At 33.9% G+C, this 22,897-nt stretch overlaps 1 protein-coding gene across 5 annotated transcripts in view; it reads right to left on the bottom strand.

The window, feature by feature from the left end:
• The window catches only part of LOC137393268 (uncharacterized), a 63,662-nt gene that overhangs the window by 9,574 nt on the left and 31,191 nt on the right, over positions 1-22,897 (bottom strand). For 4 of the 5 annotated variants that reach the window (XM_068079738.1, XM_068079740.1, XM_068079741.1 and 1 more), the window contains 11 exons: positions 19,972-20,095; positions 15,821-15,835; positions 14,191-14,405; positions 13,293-13,489; positions 12,804-12,975; positions 11,462-11,559; positions 11,175-11,321; positions 6,177-6,312; positions 4,415-4,560; positions 3,850-4,015; positions 573-740 (listed from right to left, as the gene is read on the bottom strand). In XM_068079738.1, the coding sequence (XP_067935839.1) occupies positions 573-740; positions 3,850-4,015; positions 4,415-4,560; positions 6,177-6,312; positions 11,175-11,321; positions 11,462-11,559; positions 12,804-12,975; positions 13,293-13,489; positions 14,191-14,405; positions 15,821-15,835; positions 19,972-20,095 (1,584 nt within the window). The remainder of the gene's footprint in view (positions 1-572; positions 741-3,849; positions 4,016-4,414; positions 4,561-6,176; positions 6,313-11,174; positions 11,322-11,461; positions 11,560-12,803; positions 12,976-13,292; positions 13,490-14,190; positions 14,406-15,820; positions 15,836-19,971; positions 20,096-22,897) is intronic. The other variant, XM_068079739.1, reaches the window with a different exon arrangement.

The raw sequence follows: 22,897 nt of genomic DNA, 5'->3' as shown, positions 1-22,897 counted from the left end.
ATGCTGTGCTTTGGAATAGTTGTGAACATACTTCTTACACATGACGTTCTCTCACAGCGCACTAGACTTAGTTGTTACTGAACTGCCAGGGCACTCTAGTCTTTACTATAATGATAGCTGAGCCTGTTCGTACCACCAACTGTCTGAAACCACTGTTGAAAGGGTGAAAAAACAATTGCATTTTATGGGATTCGATCCCACACCATTTATGTTCACCACCTAACATACTACCTCCTGTGCTACTACATTTCACAGGGAATTTCACATTTCTACTGGGAATTTACAATTACTTTTCATATACTTATTCTCTTTACTTTATTAGCAGACCTGAAGATCTCTCACGATGAGAATGATGCTGCCAGGGTACCAGTACATATTGTAACATGAATTGTAACAATTTTAGTGAGTAAAGACATTATTTAAAACAGCATTGACAAAATTTTCAAGACTCATCTTTAGTAGAAAAGGTAAGACTGTTGCTAGTTTTAGAATAAAAAATATAATCAAAAGTGACGAACAGCATGAATAGCAAAAGGTTAGTACACACATATTATCAGTTTTCCTATGATTACCTGCATTTTCATCATCATCGCTAACACAATCTTCCCTCAGATGATCGTATCTGCATGATTTTACGGTATACCATTCTGCCATTCGGCTTTCTAAATAGCACTCTTGATTTATGGTAATTATGGCTTCCAGTCCTTGAAGGTTCACTGTTAGCGTTGCCGGCAGCAGTTCTAAAATGACAGAAACCCTTATTACACATTGTATTCTAATAGTCAGCATACTCAGTGATGACTAGACATCGCCTTAGCTAAGGTGAATTCCGGCAGAATGAGTTGTTCTACCGCAAGACTTTATTGGTGGGACAATTTCTGGTGCAGGACCTTTTGGCACATGATACAAGTTCAAAATTTATTAACCTTCCATTGTGGCTAACAAATTTTAAGTGAAGATGGAAGAGAAAAATTTGTACATAATTGTTACATGTATGTATTTGACAGAGTAGTTCACAAGATTATTCAATCAAATTTTAGGAAAGTGAACAAAAAACAAGAAATGTGGCTTACGGGCGATTATGCTCATTTTCTTTATGCAATTTGAAGACAATTTAAATACGTATTAAAAATATGCATTAAAACTACGTATTAATATGCAATTTAATGTGTATTAAAAGTACGCATGGTATTTTTGATACAGTACATATTAAATCATATACATATTTAATGTGTACAGTATTAAAAATCCTGATTTTAATGCATATTTAATATGTACAATACGTATATAAAATGTTGATGGTTTTACTAGGGAGTGTTTGCATTAGATAATTACTTAAAGTTTCTATACCTTCTCCATACGAGATTTTTGCTTTACGATGCCAACACCGGATTAAATTAATTTTGTATGGCAAAAGCCTACAGTATAACATTTATTATTATCACTAGGATATCATCATTATTATTGAGTAATTGTTTCAGCTGAAACAAACATACAGACGTTAGCAGACACGCTAACATCTGTAAAGGCTGATTAGTCAGATCGACTGATCTGACTGATGAAGCCTTCTGACTGATCAGGCTTCACCCTAAAGGGTGAAGCCTGATCAGTCAAAAGCATATAAACCGAGAGCAAACACAGAGAAAAAACAGAAGCATCTTTCACTTTCTCTGTGTTTATTTGACCGTAATTAATACATGTATATCTGCAAATATAGTCAATGCTCCTATAACTCCTGTAATGTAAATTTTATATAACATAAATAATTTATGTAAATTTTTTGCTTTGTACTACGTAAAGAATTTTATATAACATAAAGTGCCAAGTCGGTGCAAATTCTCAATCTGATTTGCATAACGAGAATCTTGGAGTTAGCCCTCGAAATATTAATTTCTTTTGCGGAGAGGAGAAAGAAGAAATGACATATGTATAGGGTATTATTCTGTTATACAATCTAGTACATTGGCAATCTAGTTCGGCATCAGAAATCGTCAAGTATGTTGACAATGCACAGAAAATAAGTAGCCACGGAATGATTCTGAAGTACTTCAAGGTGATCTATTAGTGCAGGTGTTAGAGTGTCGATACACCAAGCTGAATTTGGTCTCATTGAAAGCGATTTTTATCCGAACCTCAAACTCTGGTGATAGGTAGATGGATGGTCAGACAGATACCGCTCTTAATACATATAGTAAAGCTACATTTTTTTTAAGTTTACTCTAGATAACAAATATTTTGTAATATTTTTCTTTTGCAGAATACATAATGCTGACTGAAAAATAAAAAGAACTGACATAAATTGATGTTGAAGATGTGCTCTCTCCTTAACTTATTGTAAAACTACCGTAATCATGAACCATAAATGGAATAAAATTAATAAGAAATATTAAAAGCGTTGTTGATACAGACCATTAATACTAAAGTTAGTGAACAGTCTTTAAAATCAAAAAGTTTAGTTTTTTCTCTTTGGAAAGGCCAAAAGAGTGAGTTTGGGAAGATCTTACAACAGATTTGGCAATTTACATGTATGTTACTGTATATATAACGTAAAATCCCTATATAACGCACATGTTTTCTAAACGGATTATTTATGTTGTAGGAGAGTCTACTGTGTAAACTTATTAACTTCAATTGCAGGTTATCATGAAAGTTGGTGTGGTGCAGTAAAGGAGTCGGTCAACTTCATTTACGCTAGTAAGTAAAGATGCGGGCCAAGATAAGGTGTACCTAAACTAAAAACTGCTTAGTCATTGCTTGCATTACTACCGAGAGAGGCAATCTTATTGCTTCACTTGAAGGGGATATGGAGTACCTGAATTGCTATGCGGTGAGTGGTATTTTATCAACTAGCTAGTTAGTAATGGTATTAACTAACTAGCTAGTTAGTAGTGGTATTAACTAACTAGCTAGTTAATTTTTATATTTTTTATTATGCTTATTCCCTACAGTATTCGATCAGTTGGTTGCATTACTATGGCTTATATAATAAGACCAACATTATCCTTTAAGCTACATCTGTTTGTAAATTGTAAGATAAACATTAGTAGCAAGTCAGTACATTTCCAATAAAAATAAGCTTATTTCTTATCAGGGCTTATGGCATACTGTATTTGCCTCAGCATGAGTAGTCAGGCTCAATCAAAAGCAAACTGATAGGGCTCAACTTTTCATGACACTAGTCGTCGGATTGGTCGCCGAACTACATGAAGTTGTCGGACTTCATGGAGTTGTCAGACTCCGTGGAGTTGTCAGACTACTTGGAGTTGTCAGACTTCATGGAGTTGTCAGACTGCATGGAGTTGTCAGACTGCATGGAGTGTCTGACTACATGGAGTTGTCAGACTACGTGGAGTTGTCAGACTACATGGAGTTGTCAGACTACATAGAGTCGTCGGACTACATTAAGTTGTCAGACTACGTAGAGTTGTCTGACTACATAAAATTGTCAGACTTCATGGAGTTGTCGGAATTCATGTCAACCAGACCCGGGCTGAGAATTGACCTTTTTACTAATATACAGTGCTTCTATTGTTCATATTACTATGTTGTATTCATTGTTCAGTATTGGAGGATACTTATCTGCCCATAGATATAAGAAACTGTATTATTATTATTATTATTATGATTTATTATATCTTTGTATCTGCCTAATAATTGTAAGGATGTGTAAATTGCTATCCTTTTCTACGCATTATTGAATTCGGGTTATCATTCAATTTTTATCATGCAGCCATGCAGAAATCATTATTTTGCTTGCCTGTCTGTCATTTTGATTCGGGTACAATTAAATGACTAATAAAACCATCAGTGTGCATCCAACTATCTAGAATGCTTAAACTAGTACAATACCTTTTTCTATTTGGTTGATGCAGGAAGCCCAAATAATCCCAGAAGAACGTTGATTGTCTAAACTTGTACTCAATCCATACTTGAACTGTGATTTCTTATCAATCTGTTCTTTCCATCCTTCAAATCTGATCTCTGTTTCATTGCCAACATTGCTCCAATAAATTTCCTGTCATAAAAATGTGAGTTAAAACCATAAAAGCAACTGTATTGTATGACATTGACCACAAAATTAAATTATTATTAGTATTAACCACAAAATAAAATTTACAAAGGTTTTCTGATGCTAGGATTTGTGCTACCCTTCATACTATAGCAATAAGAACACATCTTATGATTCAATGTTCAACTCACAAAAATGAGCCGTTTAAACAGCAGAAAGAAAGAGCAAAATTAGATTATTTAAAATAATATAGAAGCGTTTGATTGCTGGACACAAAACAGCTTTGAACTTAACTTCATTCTAAAATGTAAATTCGCATCAAGGGAAAAGCGGCAACAGACAGATCTTTGGTCACTTTTCTGGCCTTATACATTTGGTTTCATAAAACAACACTAAAGACAATACCTGATCTAGACAGTTGTCATCCATGTCTATCTCGCACCAGAAAACTGTGATGTTAAATTTTGGTGGCACATTGGGCCAGGCCACCAGCAGCAAATCACTTGTCTCGTAGTATAATGCTGATATGTCGCATGCAGGGAATTCTACTTCTGCAATGTTAAAAAATGTTGTATATTACGGATTTAGTCATCATCTATATATATATTTCTCAAAGTATGTCCGTGTGTCGTATGTCTGTCTGCATTCCGGCTATAGCTATTATTAGAATAGCCTAACTGGGCAACAATACTGATGCTAAGTCTTTGCCTACTGGCATTTGAAGCTTACTAACTAGGTTAGTGGAATTTTCCTTTGGTAATGTGCCAGACCACTTGGCAATGGCCTGCCACTTGCTGGAGAGTTGCCTGCCAGCAAGTGGTGAGCAAATCTCATCACTTCTCATTATTTATAAACTGATGTTTAATACCCGGGCAACGCCGGAAAGCCCAGCTAGTTGGTCATAAAATAATAGATTGTTAAAATATGGTAAGACTAGCTGCATGCTTGGCCTTGTATGAGTAATAAATTGATTACCTAATAAATTTGAAAAACTTACCTCGTAAGCTAGTAGCCTAAATCTTTACTAAAACAACAGTGTGATGTTTTAAGCCAGCTTAATAATTGTTACGTTACGCGTAACGATAAACTGTGCTAGTTATAAACCCCAAGCGCTTCAAATGTGAGTATTTTAACCAATTTAATTAGTGTAATCACAATCATCTCTTGCTGACGGCAGTGGAATGTTTGTAGTGTAGTGGTTTAGATCGCCTGTTTGAAAACCTGGGGGTACTGAGATCAAATCATATTTTTCATTGCTAGACTAATCCTTATAACTGGACATAGAGATGACAGATAAAAAGACAAACACTGTGATTTATATATAAGAGATTTAAAGATTTAGCAATTCATAGCAAAATATCCAATAATTAAAATTTTCTTGTACGTTTAGGTGTAAACCAGTACTGCGATTGCATTTAAAAATGAATTTGCAACAAAACTTTAGTAAATTTTATCAAAAAGTATCAGTATTTTTGTATTATTTGAGATGGCTTTTAATATTGAAGTGATCTGATTGCCAAGATGTTTCAAGATTAAAATCAATCAATCTTGATCGCCATTAAAACGATCAGATCAAGCGAAAGCGCGATTATGACGTCTATAGTTGCAAATAGATCAATGGAATAGAGAAAAGTAATGCTGCAACATGAACGCAATAGCAGATATTAACTATTGCAACGATAACAGCTAGTGGCATCATTTCACACATATTTTATTTCTGAGCATTTTAACCGAGATTAATTTTTGTTGGTTTTAACCTTGAAACATCCTGACAGTCAGATCGACTCGAACATCAAAAGCAATCGCAATAGGTAGAAGAATATAAATATATATTCTGATAAATATATATTCTGATATATATTCTGATAAATATATACTCTGATATATATATATTCTGATATATATACATTCTGATATATATATATATTCTGATAAATATATATTCTGATATATATATATTCTGATATATATACATTCTGATATATATACATTCTGATAAAACCTACAAAAGATTTGTGCAAGTCATCTCTAAGCAGCAAAATGCTTCCTATCAGACCAAATACTTCTCGAATATAATGACTTTAATACAAATTACATCAAAATATTATACAAGCGATCAATGGAAAATTGCATTTGTTTCTAAACTAATTTATTTGCTAATCCTTACCTTCATTTTTTGCCGGAATGTAGTATTTGGCAGATTGTTGTCCAAAGCCAACAGAATTCATTGGAACCAGCATCAACTCAGAGTACTCACTACCAACACAAATTTCAGCAAAAGTCTTTTCTCCATCTACCGAGACCTGAAAATAATGAGTAGATATCAAAACATGAAAATCATCATCTCCGGGATAATAATGGTTTTTAAGGTTTTGTTACTTAACATTTTTGAATAAGCTTTTACAAGTTAAACAACATGCATGAAGGCAGGATTGTAGAGCGATATGGCATCTAAAATTTACTTGCTAAAACCACTTAGGAACAAATTCACTAAACTGAAGGCATGTTGACACTGTGTTGATTCTTAATATTTTTAGTTGTAGAATGCTAAACAGATGTGCGAGTGTTAATGATAAACTATAAAAACGTAGTAGCATTGACAAGAACATAAAAATGACTCGTTAGAGAAACAGAATTTCTCTTGAGAGCCAGTAACAAATGACTCGCATATTCGCAAAAAAAATTATATTCGTCTATTATCATAAATGTATTATTCAATTTATTAGAGCTCAGGCTACATTTATACCTTTAAATTTATAAAGAATAAGTACAACAATGCAAAAAAAGGAACAACTCTCTTGCTTCTTTAGTTTTTTGTAAGTGAACACACAAATCATATAGCCTTTCACAACAAGGGGCAGTTGACAAAACTGTATGTTTTCTACAAGAAACAAAATCAAAATACTTGTAGTTCAAAAAAGTAATGATTTTTGTACCCTTCTTAAAATGCGCAGATGTAGGTAAGGTGTAGTGAAGGTCATGAGGTAATGAAGGTCACCTCATGACCTGTCGGTGCAGGGTTACATATTAAGAAAGAGCAAGCAAGGTGTTCCAGTATAAAGAGAGAACAAAGCTCTCTCTCACTTGTAATTCTTTTTAATTGAACACTCAAGTTGTGTATTTTTTATATTAGGGCACAATTGACAAAACTCTATTTTGGTGGTTGAAAGTCAAAATATATAGAGGTCCTTGTAGTTTGAAAAGAAAATTGTTGGAACCCTATTTTAAGTGGGCTGATGTACTTGAGGTGAGCTGTTGGTGCAGGTGAAATTGTGGTGCAGGTTAGATGCTTGCGCAGGATTAGACGTCAATAAAGAGAAGATCAGGTGTTCTTATATATTAATTAACTTATAGAAAGATAAAGGAAGGAAAGAATAAAAAAAAGAGGTGGTGTTAGATAAATAGCGGGCAAGAAGTAATGAGGCATAAAGTTCGAGTTTGGAAGTTGGCGATTTTGGAGTTTGGCGATAGATCATCAGAGATTTGATGATGAGATGAGTTTGGCTATTGAGAGCGCAATATATAGAAAAATCTATGAAGATCTACGTAGTAATAGATTATCTATTATATGTAATAAAGTCAAATTAAAAGTACAGTTGTTGAGGCAATTGGTCAAAGTGAAAAAAGCTTTAAAAGATGCAGATGCAGGGTTTGATTTAGTTTGATTTAATGGCAAAGCATTGAAAAATTTACCGACATTTCATGGTGTAAAGGAAAATATTTGTGTAAAAATGGCAATAATTGTTTCTGCTTGTTAGGCAGTTGATAAATGCAATTCCAAAACTTTTAGGTATTGTTTAAAATTTAAGTAAATACGTTGACATCGCCAATGACGGGGATAACAGAAGAGTTAGCGTAATTGTTGAGGGTAATAGTTAAGACATTAGTTAAGACACAGAAAAGTCAGCAGAGAGTTGTTGACAAACACAAGTTTAACAAGGAATATATTAATATAGACCATGTGAGCTTGTGAAATGACAATTAGCTTAGATAGACTCATTAGAGCACAAAATAATAGAGCTGCATCTGAAAGGGCAATTAATACAGGATAGACAACATGACAAAGAAAAGAAGTAATGAATAATATTACAAAAGGGAAAACAATAGTAAATATGATTTTGACAGTCAACGTTCTACAAAAATGAGTTCAAGACACAGTAAAATAAGCTGTGGATATTGTAATAACAAAAAATGTTTCTAGATATGGAACAAGGAATAAAAAGTAAAAATGGTGGAGCAAAAGACTGCTACAGTTGTAAACATAGCGACTATCACATGAAGGTTTGCACTGCTATTACCGGGCCTTTTGCAAAAAAGCAAAGTCATATATACTAAGACTGCATAGATAAGTATCAAACTGTGAGACGCAGAGAGGCATGGTAGTAACGCATGACGCATACAATGAGAACTGTGAATGCAGCAGCGGAAGACAAGGAGGTACATGTAGTTGTAACCGTATTTATGGGTGATACAATAAATGAGAAGGCAGTAGGGAGAATTTCAGTAAAGTATAAGGCACCAGTATTAATAATTAGCAATGTATACACAGTATGGATGAATGATAAGTAGCAAAGAAGGTCTTAGTGATCAAAGATGCAGTTTCTATGAGAAGCGAGAGAAAATAGTGGAAAAATGCACGGTAGCTCCAGGAATAGTGGAGATGCCTTTTTAAGTACCGATACTGTAATTGTCGTACGGATAGCGGAACATACAGATGTGTTAAGTTTCCAGGTCTAGAAAAATATATAGTATTGGTCTTTATTATAAAAAGTCAGTCGTTGGTGTTGTACTAGACAAAAAACCTGTGCAGTGTTTGAAAGTTAAAATAAAAACCTTGAATTTATCCTGTGGGACTACAACTGGAGTTTGATTAGTAACCAAATAACAACACTTGAGAGATCAGACATAAACTCAGAGCACTCTTAGACAATATTTGAAGGTGCTGATGGTAGAGAGTTGAGAGTAGTTAGCAAAGTCACAGTTCAATTTGAAAAAATGAAGATTTACAAAAACTAAGGTGGGGCTAAACTTGTGGGGCAGTTGGAGACTGCCCCACAAGTTGTGCTGAGCTGAAGAGACTGAGATTTTTGGCTATTGTCAACACATCATGTAAATGCAATCTTGAGCCTGTTAAGGAGTTTAAGGAAGTTTGTGATGACCTAAACATTGTGCCAAGATTATTTAAGATTGGGGTAACAAAAGGTTTTTAACCAATTAGGTTTTCTACATTAAGACCAATTACAGCTAGATTAAATTGTCATGTTTTAAATGCCGTCAAATCGCACAATATAGCGAATTAATCTGACAAAAACATTATTGATGACAGAGAGAGTATAAGTTCCAGAAAGTTAGCAGAATAATTTATTAAATGATGAGTAGAGACGATGAATTCACAGATAGGGATGGTAGCAGGCGACAAATAGACAGCAGTGAAAAAAGTGGTCATCAAGGACTGACAGAAAAAGAGAGAGAGAAGTAAAAGTAAGACCAAAAACGTATGTGATACAGTGAAAAAGATCAGTCATAGTGCATAGTGTGTAAAATCAGATGTGATCATATAGTGCCAAGTACAATCGATGATAAACCGATCACAAAATATTATTTTTCTGCTGTTGTTGCCAAACCAGTCATGCACAAACAGTTTTTTACAAGACCCATGAAGAGGTTAGGAGCTGTCGCACTGCTAGTGAAGATAGTTATGCTGAAGCTATTGAACAAAAGGAAGTAGTCTGTACTTTTAAAGAAAAAAGTCAGTTCTCTTTTACCGAAGGTTTTTGGTGGCATGCTAGACAGAAATGAAAACATAAGAAAGAAAATAAATGCTAAAAGTTCAAACAGGAAACGGCTAAGATACATAGGGGTTGAGCATAAATATACTAGCTAGAGAATGCTGATGCATTTAGGGCAGTTGTTGAGTACTCGGAGCAGGTGAGGAAAATGGTAAGGAGTGTACTTCTATTTTCTCAAAAAGGAGCTAGTATGAGTAGCTCTGTTCTTACATCAACACCCAGATATGTAGCAAAATGCCTTGTGCGGCCAACTATGACTCAAAAAATGTTATTTTGCAAAAACAGTCGCGATCAAAAAGCCATGATTGGAGTAACCCTCTGACTTTTATCTAGACAGTAGTAGCAGCAGTAGTGGTGATATTAAAACCAGTGACAGCTTTTACCATTGTAGTAGCAGCACTAGCGGTGATATTAAAACCTGTGACAGCTGTTACCATGGTAGTAGCAGCAGTAGTGGTGATATTAAAACCTGTGACAGCTTTTACCATGGTAGTAGCAAGAAGGAGAGTGCGCCAGTCAGTGATTTGCCGCCAAGTTTGGATTTCAAAACGATGTGCTGAATAAGCTGCCCACATAAACGAAGCAAACAGGAAGTGATGTAAGATCGCCCAGACAGATGAGCAAGATGCATGAAAAATGACAAGTGTTTTGATAGTTTATTGTGAAGTTACTATATCTAAGTGATAGGTCTAAATGACAGATAGAACTGGTGCTGTCTAAAAAGGGGCATGGTGTACAAATGAAATTGATAAAGCTCACACTAGACTAATGTCTGAGATAAAGGTTGCAGAGAGTTATGGCTTTATTGAGACATTATGGAGATCAGTGCACATTGAGTATAAAGGGGACGATAAAGAAAGAAAGGCTTTGTTCTGCTGGTTTCTGGAAGTGAACACACAGCAAACAGGCTGTATATCATTCTATAAAAGCCATCACACAAGACACTTACATGTATTTATGGCACTCTTTGTCGCTGAAATTAATTTCACAACCACACACTCAATAAATTCTTTTTACAGATCAAACAAAAATGGAGGAGTTTTTAAAATGATAAGTCAATCGGTTCAATGTGAAAAGTTTGTGGGCTGTCAACTAGTCTGTGAGTTTGTTTCAAAATTTATGATCCAAAATAACAAACCACAGCAACCCTAACAGCAGCTGATCTAAAGCCTTTGAAATGGTTTAATCTTATTTAAAGCGACTAAAGGTTGTAAAATGCAGCAACACGAATCAGAAATAAACTTTAATTTTTTAACTAGGTGTACTTCATCGGACGGTTACAAATAAAATTAGTTACAATTAGGACCATTGTTATTTACAGCCGTATATAAACTAATTGTGTGAATTCTCTCTTATGTTCAGTTCAAGATACTTACCTGGGCCAACTTGTTCACATTTTGATTGTAAGATGGCTGCCTGATCTGTTCAAGCACCTGGCTGGAAGTCAACCCCAAGGACCTTAAATTGTAGATAGAATATGAAATTATCTTTCCGTTTGCCTTTCCTGGAACTTCTGGAACTTTCTGTCAATGAAACACATAGTACAACTATTATGACACGTTATTTCTAGCAGTGGTTGGTTCCTTACCTCTTTAGCAACATCTATGTATCAATTCATCAGGAATCTAGGAGACACACGGAAAACTAACAAAAACCAACTTACCTTCCAGTAAAGTGTGGCCAATCGCTCAGAATGACACCTAGTTGATCTTGCAGTGATAGCAAAGCCATATGGACTATTTTTAGGAGCTACTTCAGGTTCTGTAATATAGAAACAAGAAATAGTAATTATTATAATACAGTAGACGCTGATATAACGTAGACCTTCGGTAACGTAAATTTCAAATTAGCTAAAAAATTTATGCGAAGGTTTTGCTTCATACTAAATGAAAAAATCCATATAACGTAAAGTGTCAAATTGGTGCAAATTCTCAAATTTGATATGAATAATGATAATCTGGTAGTTAATCTTAAACTTTTGCTTTCATCTTCTTGCCGCACTTGTGAGACAAAACAATATACGCAGAGCGTAATCTTTATATATACACTTAAATACAAGTTCCGTGACATTCTAGTTTGTGGTGATAAACCGCCAAATGTGTCTACAAAACAGAGAGAACAAGTAGGCTCATATGTAGCTGCGCAATTGCTCAAAAATACTTAAAAGCAATTGATAGGTGCACATATTACAGCATCGGTTTACCAATATGAGTGTCAGGAGTTGGAGTATTGTAGAAAGATATCTTGTATTTTAACATTGAATGTCTAGAGACAAATAGATGAGAATGACTGGTACACACCACTGCTATTATAGCAAAAATATATTTTTGTTTAATCTTCTTGTATAGGCGTCTAAAATATTTGTTATTAGTTTTCCTTTGTAGAATAGACTCGTGTTGTCTAAAAAAATAAGCATGTCGTTGTAAATGAACGTCGAAGACGTGCGCTCCCCATCAACTTGTTGTAAAATTACCGCAATTATGGTCTATAAAACCAGTGAGATTGATCATAAAAAGAAAAAAGTTGTCAATGCAAACCAATAATACTGCAGTTACGGTACAGCCAACACATTAAAAAGTTAAGTCTAGTTTTTCTATTTGCATGGCCAAAAGAGTTGATTCAGAAAGATCTAGAAACCGATTAAGCAATTCACATGTATTTCACCATTCGGATTACATAAAATCCCTACAACGTAAACTTTCCTTGAACGGATTGTTTACGTTGTAGGAGCATCGCCTATAATATAAAATAACGTATAAATCTGGAGCTGTTTGACTGTCTGAATTGACTTTTTATTTTTATTTTAGTTGTATTAGTTTTATTGGCAAATAAAACATAAATTGTCATAACATTGTATTTTTATTAAAACTTTTAGAAGTGAAAACCTTAAATTGCTAAATTGGATCTGATTTGATTTGAACTCACCATGTGCCACTAAGAAAAAATTTGGCTTCTCCTATAAAAATATAAATCACAGATAAAGCAGTAGTGAGGGTTCAACTTACGCTGTTCTTTTGTCTGTATATAAGTTATGCTAGGTGGACTCCAGACATCTTTATTGGCAGTGCTACATATTTGGGACATAACTTCAATTGAATAGAGAGTGAATGGCAGAAGATCTGGAACCTGAAGCCATGTATCAATGCTTCTGTCTTGAAATATGTACGTTCTTGGTACCTAAAATGGAAATTTGTGAATAGCTCAATTTACAAGACTTCTGTTAAATTGAAGAGAGATAGTCCTAGTTTATCAAACTATACTAGTGTTTGAAAAAAAGGTTAATTGTTATTAATTCACAACATGCAAGTAAATGTGATCTGCAAATTACTTAACTATGTAGCTAGTAAATGCAGCATGATGGTTTTCCATAGATGAGAAATTGTTCTCCGCTGGCCAAATCTGTATACAACATAATGCAATACTAGTACTTGGTTAAGTATGACTTACATTGTATTTGTAAAGTATACATAATTTATATTTTGTCAAACACTTACCGTCCAGTTGGCCTCAGTAGCACTAAGTGACTCGCTGTTAACGGTAACTCTGTACCTAATTCCATTGTCTGCTATACTACCTTCATCAGGTCCTGGACTATCATAAAGTTCTAGGATCCTTGTGATTTCGATTTTAGACAGCTCCACCTGTACAGCTTCATTGGTGTGATTTATAATTTCAAATTGTGGAAGTTGGACTACAATACCAAAGCTCGGCATCAATAACTCATCATAGAGGTATTTAGTGTATACATGCTGTAGCATTAGCTTAAACAATGGTATAAACATAGTGAATTCCACTTTCAATACATCTATGGTTCGTTGCATTAAATTTATCATTGAGAATAGTTTGTAAAAGTTCAGTTATTTTGCTAAGAACAGTCAAACGTCTAAAGTTCAGTTATTTTTCTTTGTACATTCAAATTTCTAAAATTTAATTAGTTTAGTACAGTCAAGGCTCTGAAGTTCAGTTATCATGATCAGTACAGCCAAGTCTCTAATAATCAATTCATTTTCTATGTACAGCAAAACCTCTAAAATTCAGTTACCTTGCTCAGTACAGTCAAACCTCTAAAATTCAGTTACCTCGCTCAGTACAGTCAAACCTCTAAAGTTCAGTTATCTTGGTCAGTACAGTCAAACCTTTAAAGTTCAGTTATCTTGGTCAGTACAGTCAAGCCTCTAAAGTTCAGTTAACTTGTTTTGTACAATCAAACCTTCAAAAGAATTTTTTCAACAATCAAGCTTTCCTACACTTGATGTTAAAGTCAAAAAACATTTGATTCTACACCCAAAGTAGTTTCTAGCATATTGCAGTTGAGAGTTCTTGAAAATTAGAACTCAAGTGAAGCGAAAAGGTGAATGTTTAGCCTGCTCATAATCATAGCGCTTCTCTTACCTATGTCATAGTTGAGAGTCATTTCAACATTCGAGGAAAATTTGACGAATGGGTTTGATCCAATGATAGTCAGCTTGTAAGTTACATCAGTAAATAACCAGTTTCTGATGGTACACCGAAGCCTACCACCAGGATCACCAGGCAACGGTAGAAGCCACTTCACCTCAGTGCAACTAACATTCTCGCATGCTTTAGAGTCACACGTTCGTGGTAACCTGAAAATATGAATGCTTTTACTTTCTATTATTTTTATACTTTGCCCATAGACACTTGCATATTTATCAATCTATTAAATCCTTCGTTTTTTAGTATTCAATCACACCCACTACTTGCCAGCCTGTATATTTGAGAGTAGGAACTAGGGCTAAGACAGGATGTGCCAACATAAAAAACTATGTTGTTTACTACTGATCAGTATTTTTAGTCAGAAAAGCTGACTCGCTATAAGGAATTATGCTATGCACTTTAACATATTTTACATGTCGAAAATGGTTCCCATAGAGGCACCATCAGCAGGCTTGTAAAACTATTATGATGAAATGAAAACCTAGCAATAGCTAAACGCTGCTCATCAGCCGCGGCAAAAAACCTCAAGAACACTGAACAGGTGCAAGTTGGAATGAGATTGGTGCGTAAATATTACAGCCAATATGGGAACTGAAAAAACTGGGATTATCTGCCTGTGGTAAGACAAGTCTTACTGCTTTCACTCTTTGCTTGCTATTGAAGCTGGTAAAACAGGATATCATGTTACAGGAAACACGCTTAATAACTTTCGGCTTTGGTTGGCCCCAACCATTTTGTAAATGACCTTGACTTTCTGTACCAGCTTAGACATGCAATTGGCAGCAATACAGCTTCACGAGAAAGCAAACCGCTGAATCTCATCACGCAATGTTTTGTAGTATGAGATTGCTGCTGGGGTCATGCCGCCAATGTTGGAACCATGCTTTAGCTACATAGTTGATGTCATTTTTATTTTTTTATGGTCTGTTTGAGTACTAGACATTATGTAATATGACTTTTACATTCTATGAAACCTATGTGATCACCAATTCCTAAATACAGCTGCTCCAGACCATATATATAGTGTATATATATGCTGTATATATATCTTGTATATATAGATATATATATATAAATTGTGTATAGGTACATATACACAATATACATATATATATATATATATAAATATATATATATATGTATATATATATACATATACACATATAGGTGTATATACTTTATATGTGTATATATATATTGTGTCTATATATATAAACCTTAGTGTGTGTCGTATATTTGTTCGTCGTTTGTGTTTTCAGTTATAGCGACAAAGTTTTAAGAACAAAAAATCCAGCTCGCACTGCATTTGAACTTAGAAGCTCCAGATCTCCAAACAGTCGAGCTAATCCTAGGCTGGCTAAGCCAAGCGGCTACACTGCTCCACAAAAGAATAATTGTGGTCATACTCATTACATCGGTTAAAATACTCATGCTTGAAGCGCTTGGGAAAATACTATCGGTTAGTACAAGCAGCTTCAAATCATGATTGCAGGAGAGATCATTACGCGTAACGTAATCATTATTAAGCTGCCTTCAGACACTACTACTGCGTGCGGGTACATACCTTGGGGAGTTCTTACTTTTGAAACAAACATATAACATAAACTTTGAATCTAACTTGAATAAATTTAGCTTACTAAACACATAGTAATACTGATTTGATAGAATTTACAAGATGGTGTCAACAAAACAAATTAACTATTAACATTAAAAAGACAAATTACATTATTTTAAAGAACCATCAGAACAATTTTAAATTAAAAAAAATTCTTTCTTTTTAAATGGTGATACAATTAAGAAAACAGACAGTGTTAAAATTCTCGGAATAACTATTGACAACAATTTAAACTGGAAATTACATATAGAAAGCTTTTTAAAACAATTACGTCTACTTAGTGGCCTATGGTACCGATTATCTTTTCATTTACCACAAAATATTCTAACTTTACTTTATAACTCATTGATCAATTCAAAAATTTCATATTGTATTGAAGTCTGGAGAAATGCTCCATTAATTTATCTTGAAAAATTATTTATTTATTAAAAAAGAGTAGTTCGGATTATTAACAAGAAACCTTTTTATTTCTCGGCTCGGGATCTATTTAAAACATGCAACATTTTGAATGTCAGTCATTTGTTTAAATTTCGGACTTTGCTTAGAGCTCATATATCTTTTTACTCATCATATTCTCATCTCTCACAGCACTATTTCACTCGAAATTCTATATTCAACTTACCTCTACCTAAATCATCTTCCGCTGCTAGTCACAAAAGAACAATTTATCAAGAAGCTGTTTTATGGAACACTCTACCTATTTCTATTTGCAGTATACAAAACACGTTAGGTTTTAAGAGGACCTTAAGGGCATGTCTATTGGGCTAATTTTTTTTAACTATAATGCTTAATTAATTTTTGCCTGTAATCTGCCACCTAGGTCCGCGCTAAATATTAGCTTTTGCTATCGTGCACCTGGCCTCATCATCATCTTCTCTGGATGTTTGTTGCCTAGTTTTCATTTCAATTGTATATATTAATTTATTATTGATGAAATAAAGCAAACAAACATATTTGAAGCAAAGTTTTAGTAAGTATTTTACTAAACTTCAAATTTGTCATGGGCTAAAATGTTATCACTTATCTGTTTTAGAATTCGTGTTTACTATAACTTATAACGAATAACACTGAGCTGAAATAGTGAGCATCGTATATCTCTTTCAGGCGTTGTAGGAGAGATTTTGGCGAATAGCATATCGGAATTTTGTCTTAATCAGTATATTGACTGCCAAATTTTAATTTTGAGAAAAACTATTGTTACTAGAAATTCCCCTGTCATACAGCCCACGACCAATTCTCCTTTTTTCCAAGTGATATTGGAAAAAAGAAAGGGTACTGATGGTTGAGAAATGCAATATTAGCAGTCAAATGGCACTGCAGTGCAATAGGATAACTGCAATGGTAGCTGTAATGTACTGGGTGTGGGTGTTATTATAGGTATACAACAAACAGCAATAATGAAAGGAAAAGATTATATGTTTATATCTCTCCCTCTGCAATAGGAGAAATGCAATATTGGCCAAGATTAGAAGAAAAATGCACTGATATTATTAGAATAACCAATATTATTAATATAGTATAAATAGAAAATCAATACACAATTTTGTTTACATTTCAAAACGTCATAGCTAACAATATCAAGAAGTTGTGATACATATATAGGTTTTTAGAAAATCTATTTAACAAAACTATTTAGAAAAAATAATAACAGTAACATATTGCCCATCATCGATGTTGTTAGTGTGACTATAACACTTCAATAGTCATCCAAACTTATAATTAAATATTGTAATAATCTCATAAGAATCGTTAAAAAAAATATCATCGTCATTTCTTTTACTTTCACTGCTTTGGACATCAGTTAGAATACCAAAGTACTCAAAAGTTTCCAAAATGTCAGTTACTTTGAAATCAGCAAAAAAGAAACGATTTCAGTACTTCTACGTTAATTACAGAAACCTTCGGCAATTCGCCAATGCTATAGACTGGTGAAATGTGCACGTTATTCTTTCGTGAAATGCGCACGACTTAATGGTTCTATTCTCTGTCGCTAGGCGGTTCGTTTGCCGGTCTTAATTTTGACAAAAGCAAGGCTTGGCAAGTTTTAATAACGATTTTCGGCCATATTAATCTGTCTATTTCTGTATGATCTGATCAGATGGGTAAGGTTTAGGAATATGTCGACAATTTTCAAAGACTTGGTAACATATTTAAATATGTTTTTATGTGTTTTGTACTGTTATTATACTTAAACGACTCTACACAAAAATGGTTAAATTTGTTGATGAGATTTCGGTACAAGGGTTTGCGACGTTGTTGATGAATAATTTTCGTGAGTTGTGTGCACACGCATTTATCATAAAACTCTCAAACATTTGCTCCGCTTGTTTGGTCGTGGGAATATTTTATGGCGGAAAACAAGTTTGCCATATTATGGCAAGGACAAAAACACATTGTGTTTCATAAAGAAAGGCAAAAAATTTTATAGCATGAGCATTTTAACTCGTGGGCGCACTGTATTAATTATTAATTTAGTGTGTGCAATCGCGAAAAGGGTATTATAGAGTAAGTGGTAAGAGTGACAGAAATGGTAAGAATGGGGTAGCCTTGTGGTTAGGAACGCCTGACTACAAACATGTGGTTGCAATCCTTGTGAGTTCAAATGCAGCACCAAGGGAATTTTTTATCCCTAGATATTAATAGCTATAGCTTGACTGAGGAATAAGGACAAACTTTGAGATTTATACATATACTGGCTGAATACCCAGCTTTGTCCCTGTAATTAAAAAGTCTTTGGACATAAAATTTATTTTTATTCAACATATACAAGATTTACTATTCTAACATTCAAACTTCAAATAATGAGAAAAGTGTTTTGTGCAGTTTAAATAAGTTAAGAGAAGAAGAAAACAACTGTAAAGGTGTTTAAATGTGAAATAATTAGCAAGTACTGGCTAGATGGTCTATTTTGCTACAACGATTGCAACAAAAATTGATTCAACACTGATACAAATATTATGAACAGAGAAAACGAAATAAAAATCATGAATATGTTGAATTAGTAATAACAAGAATGACTACGTAGAAACGTGTGTATAAAAAGGTTATGTTTGTAATTGAAGCTATCCATCCAACTTTTGAACACAATGAAACTAGTACCTCTCAATACTGATACAAACGTAAAAATGAAAATAGAACTGTTTTTGTCAAATGCTTTGTCTGACCGAACGAAGAAAGAATGTAGATGCAATTCCTAATCGAAATAATGCAACAGTACAGGTGTAGAAGCTTTAAATTTAATAGTTGGAATTTGAAGCTAGTAATAGAACATTTGAAATTGAAACGTCGCATTTGAAATTTACAAATTAAAAAAGCAAGCAATGAATTTTGAAATAGCTTTTAAAAAATTTTAAAAGCAAAATAAATGCAAAAGGTGATATTAATTAATAATAAAATGTGCATCTACATTTAGCGATAAAGATACCATAAATGAAGTAGCTAAGAATGATAAGAATGGCTGAGCCTTGTGGTTCGCTGCGCGCATCTGCACAATTTCGGTTGCAATCTTCGTGAGTTCAAATCCAGTACAAAGCGCACTTTTCGTAATTAAAACTTCATTGCTATAACTGGACAGGTGAAAAACTTTGAGATTTATATAGCCTAGTCGAATGACCGACGTTGCACCGGTATTATAAAACAGTGGCAGGTAATGTAGTGGCCTACCACTTGCTATTAGCCTAGCACATTGCTAATGGCTAATTTGAGCAAGCTAGTAAATTTACTAATAAGAGCAAGCAGGAAATGATGTTGCGCCATAATGGAGAGCGGTATGCGTATTTTTACTTCCATAGTGAAATATTTCGCCCAATAAATCCATCAATCTTACTTGGCCTAATTGGTAAGATATTTGCCTGGTGAATGGGAAATTTCAAAATCAAATTTAGCATAAAATGAATATGCCATTCCAATATGTTAATAGTATCGCTGGCCAAATCGAAGTACACACAAACTTTGAGATTTATATATAAATATAAATAAGACATATAAATCGTGATTGCAATATCGTGCTACAGATGCTGCCATTATCACAATTTATATATTGCAACCAATTTTTAGTAAACTTTAGGAACAATTTGTTGTTTATGCAGCAGTGAACGTACTTAGTGGTGAATGTAACACTCCAGTCAACAAGGTCTCTATAGTTGGCATTGGTCAGCAATGTGCAGGTGATGTCATTAAATGCGACCGATACACACCAATGACTGAGGACTCTTGGTGGGTTGTCTATAAGAAAGAGAAGGATGAAGTTAGAAATAATTTAGGTTTTTATATTCATTTGATTGATTATAAACAAATATGATAGATAGATTTATACTCGCAACAAATATTCCCTACTATAAATAGTGTACACGAATCACCAAATTTTAGTTCGAGATAAATTATTGTCAATATCGTGGGGCCGAATAAATTAGCCCTAACCAAAAAAGACGAATAAGTCAATTTTGGCCCTTATACATAGTTTTCCCAGAGTCAGAGAATTCTATTGATATATTATTTTACTACGTTGGGATGCGAAACTAATGTTATAAAATGAAAATAAGACATTCAGTCAAAATTAGAATTTGGAATTAGGCGTCCCAACTATTTTGGCCATCACTGTATGCCCTTTTTGATGCAATTTTAGTAGTGACATTTGATTGAAAAATTTACGAAAATAGCAAACCAACAGGGTTTGTATGCTACACAGCTACAACAGACTTTTTATATTTATTCTTGTACGCAACTAAATAAAGCATTCACAAGGATAATAATAATAATAATAATAATGCGCATAGACAATCTCAAACTGTGGATTGTTTGCTTTGTTTTAATTTATTAAATACTATTCTCTCTCTTTTTTTAGAGCTCATAGCACTGGATGTTATGATGAAGGTCCCATCTTTCTTTTTAGCTGTTTTATAATTATAACCATACCACTGCAACTACAATGGGATGGGAAAGTAAGAAATTGCTAAAAAAAATTCAACTTTGAATATAGGTTTATAACCAATGACAGTTAGTGTGGTGGTTATCAGGCCCTTAACAGCTGTTAAAAAAGACAGCAAAACACAAACAACAAAAAGAGGTGAAAAGTAGCTGTAACAACAAAACTTACCTTCTGTTGCTGTAAATGATAATATATAGTGTCATATGATGCTTTACAACATCTTAAAAAAAAATTAATACTACTATATCACAACTAAAAAGTGTATTCCATTCTGTTTCTTACTTGTTGGGATAGTCAGGTTTATTGTTTGTTTGACAAGCTAAGTACATTGACCACATTTCTATTAGCAGGCAGTTGGGACGCTACCAACACTACCCGACTTTGGAGACAATCAGGAAGAGTAGGACTAGTCTTGCGAGTGAGCAGGTTGCAGGAGGTTACTCTCACTATTTGTTTGCAAATGCAGCCAACTCCCGCTTAAGCAAAAGTTGTTGAACAGACAGAGGTTTGATTCAGGTCAGAATGAGGCACTAAAACGTTTAGTGGAAGTTGTTTCCCCATAACTAATATTTTCTGTTTTTGCGGACCCTTTAGAATGAACCAACAACATCGTTCAAGGCATTGTACAAAGCTGCTATACAACCAACGCCCAATATAGGATTTTTTGTAAAAAATGTAGGATATTCAAAACAACAAGAGCGATAACTCATCCTTGGATATCTGTTTACATCGTAACAGAATACATGACCTATCAGATTTACAGGGAAAAACAGCAAATCAACGAAAGATAAATGTCATTTTTAGGTTGATACTGCAGCAACTATCTCAGGTAAAAACTTAAAATTTGTATTGCAGCATTGCTATAGATTTACTACTAATAGCAAGACTTAACGTAATTTTTAATTCGATAACTTACTTAAAGCTTATAGTATTAACAAATAATATACCAACTTTTACATTGTCAATAATCCTGATAGTACTATAAGTACAGTAGACGTTTCTATAACGTATACCTCTTATAACGTAAATTCCAGATAACGAAAAGATTTATGTGAAGTTTTATCTTCTTACTATGTAAAAAATTCCATATAACGTAAAGTTTCAAGCCGGGCGAGCTTTCAAATTCAATTTGTCTGGTAACTTATCTTGTCACAGTTTCGAGAGATAGAGCGATGTGCTTAGAGAATTATATCTATTATATATACAAATTCCATGACATTTTAGTTCGTTGTAATAGAACGTCAGATGTGTCAACTAAACAGATAATAGGTAGCTGTGTAATTGCTCATAAATGCTTGAAGGCGATTGATTGGTGCAGGTGTTACAGCGACGATCTACCATTCTAAATGTCACGAGTTGGAGTATTGTTGAAAATTGTTTTTTATCCTAACCTTGTCTTTTGGATGCAGATAGACAGCAAATAGGTAGCACCACTCTTTTGTACTAAAAAAATTTTTTTGGATTGTTTTATTGTAGATGTATAAAATATTAGTTGTTAGTTTCACTTTGCAAAATAGACCTTGATGTTTAGAAAAAAATAAGCAAATCATTGTAAATGAACATCAAAAATGTGCGGTCCCCAATCAACTTATTGTAAAATTATTGCAATCATTTTCTATAAAACCAGTGAAATTGATCAGAAAAAGATAAAAAGTAGTCGATACAAACTAGCAATATAGCAGTTAAGGTCCGGCCACACGTAACGAATTATTCGTTCAATCTGACCGAATTCACGAATTTCACAGAATTCACAGATTTATTCGGCGGAATATCACAGAATCGTCTGAGCTGTGCATGCACACCGAATTTGTCAACAAAAGGGTTTTAATTGGCTTACCAATTTTTTTAGCGAGCACGATTCTAGTAGCTTTGACAAGTGTTATAGTCCAAGACATGTACGACGACACACAATAAAAGTATCACCGCGATATGACTTTATACATACGATGTAACTGCCTATATGCGCTATTGTTGGTTCTCTCTCATTGGTTCACCATGGCAGAAACTTCTCATCGTGAATCCAGTATTTTCTTTTAGAAGTTTTAGAAGCTGTAAGTTGTTTCTTTTTCAATAATAATAATTTCTTTTTATGCAGCAAA

The sequence above is a fragment of the Watersipora subatra genome, chromosome 4, assembly GCF_963576615.1.
Source record: "Watersipora subatra chromosome 4, tzWatSuba1.1, whole genome shotgun sequence".
Taxonomy (NCBI): Eukaryota; Metazoa; Bryozoa; class Gymnolaemata; order Cheilostomatida; family Watersiporidae; genus Watersipora; species Watersipora subatra.
Note: the sequence above shows the minus strand (reverse complement) of the source record. Positions and strands in the feature narration are given on the sequence as shown.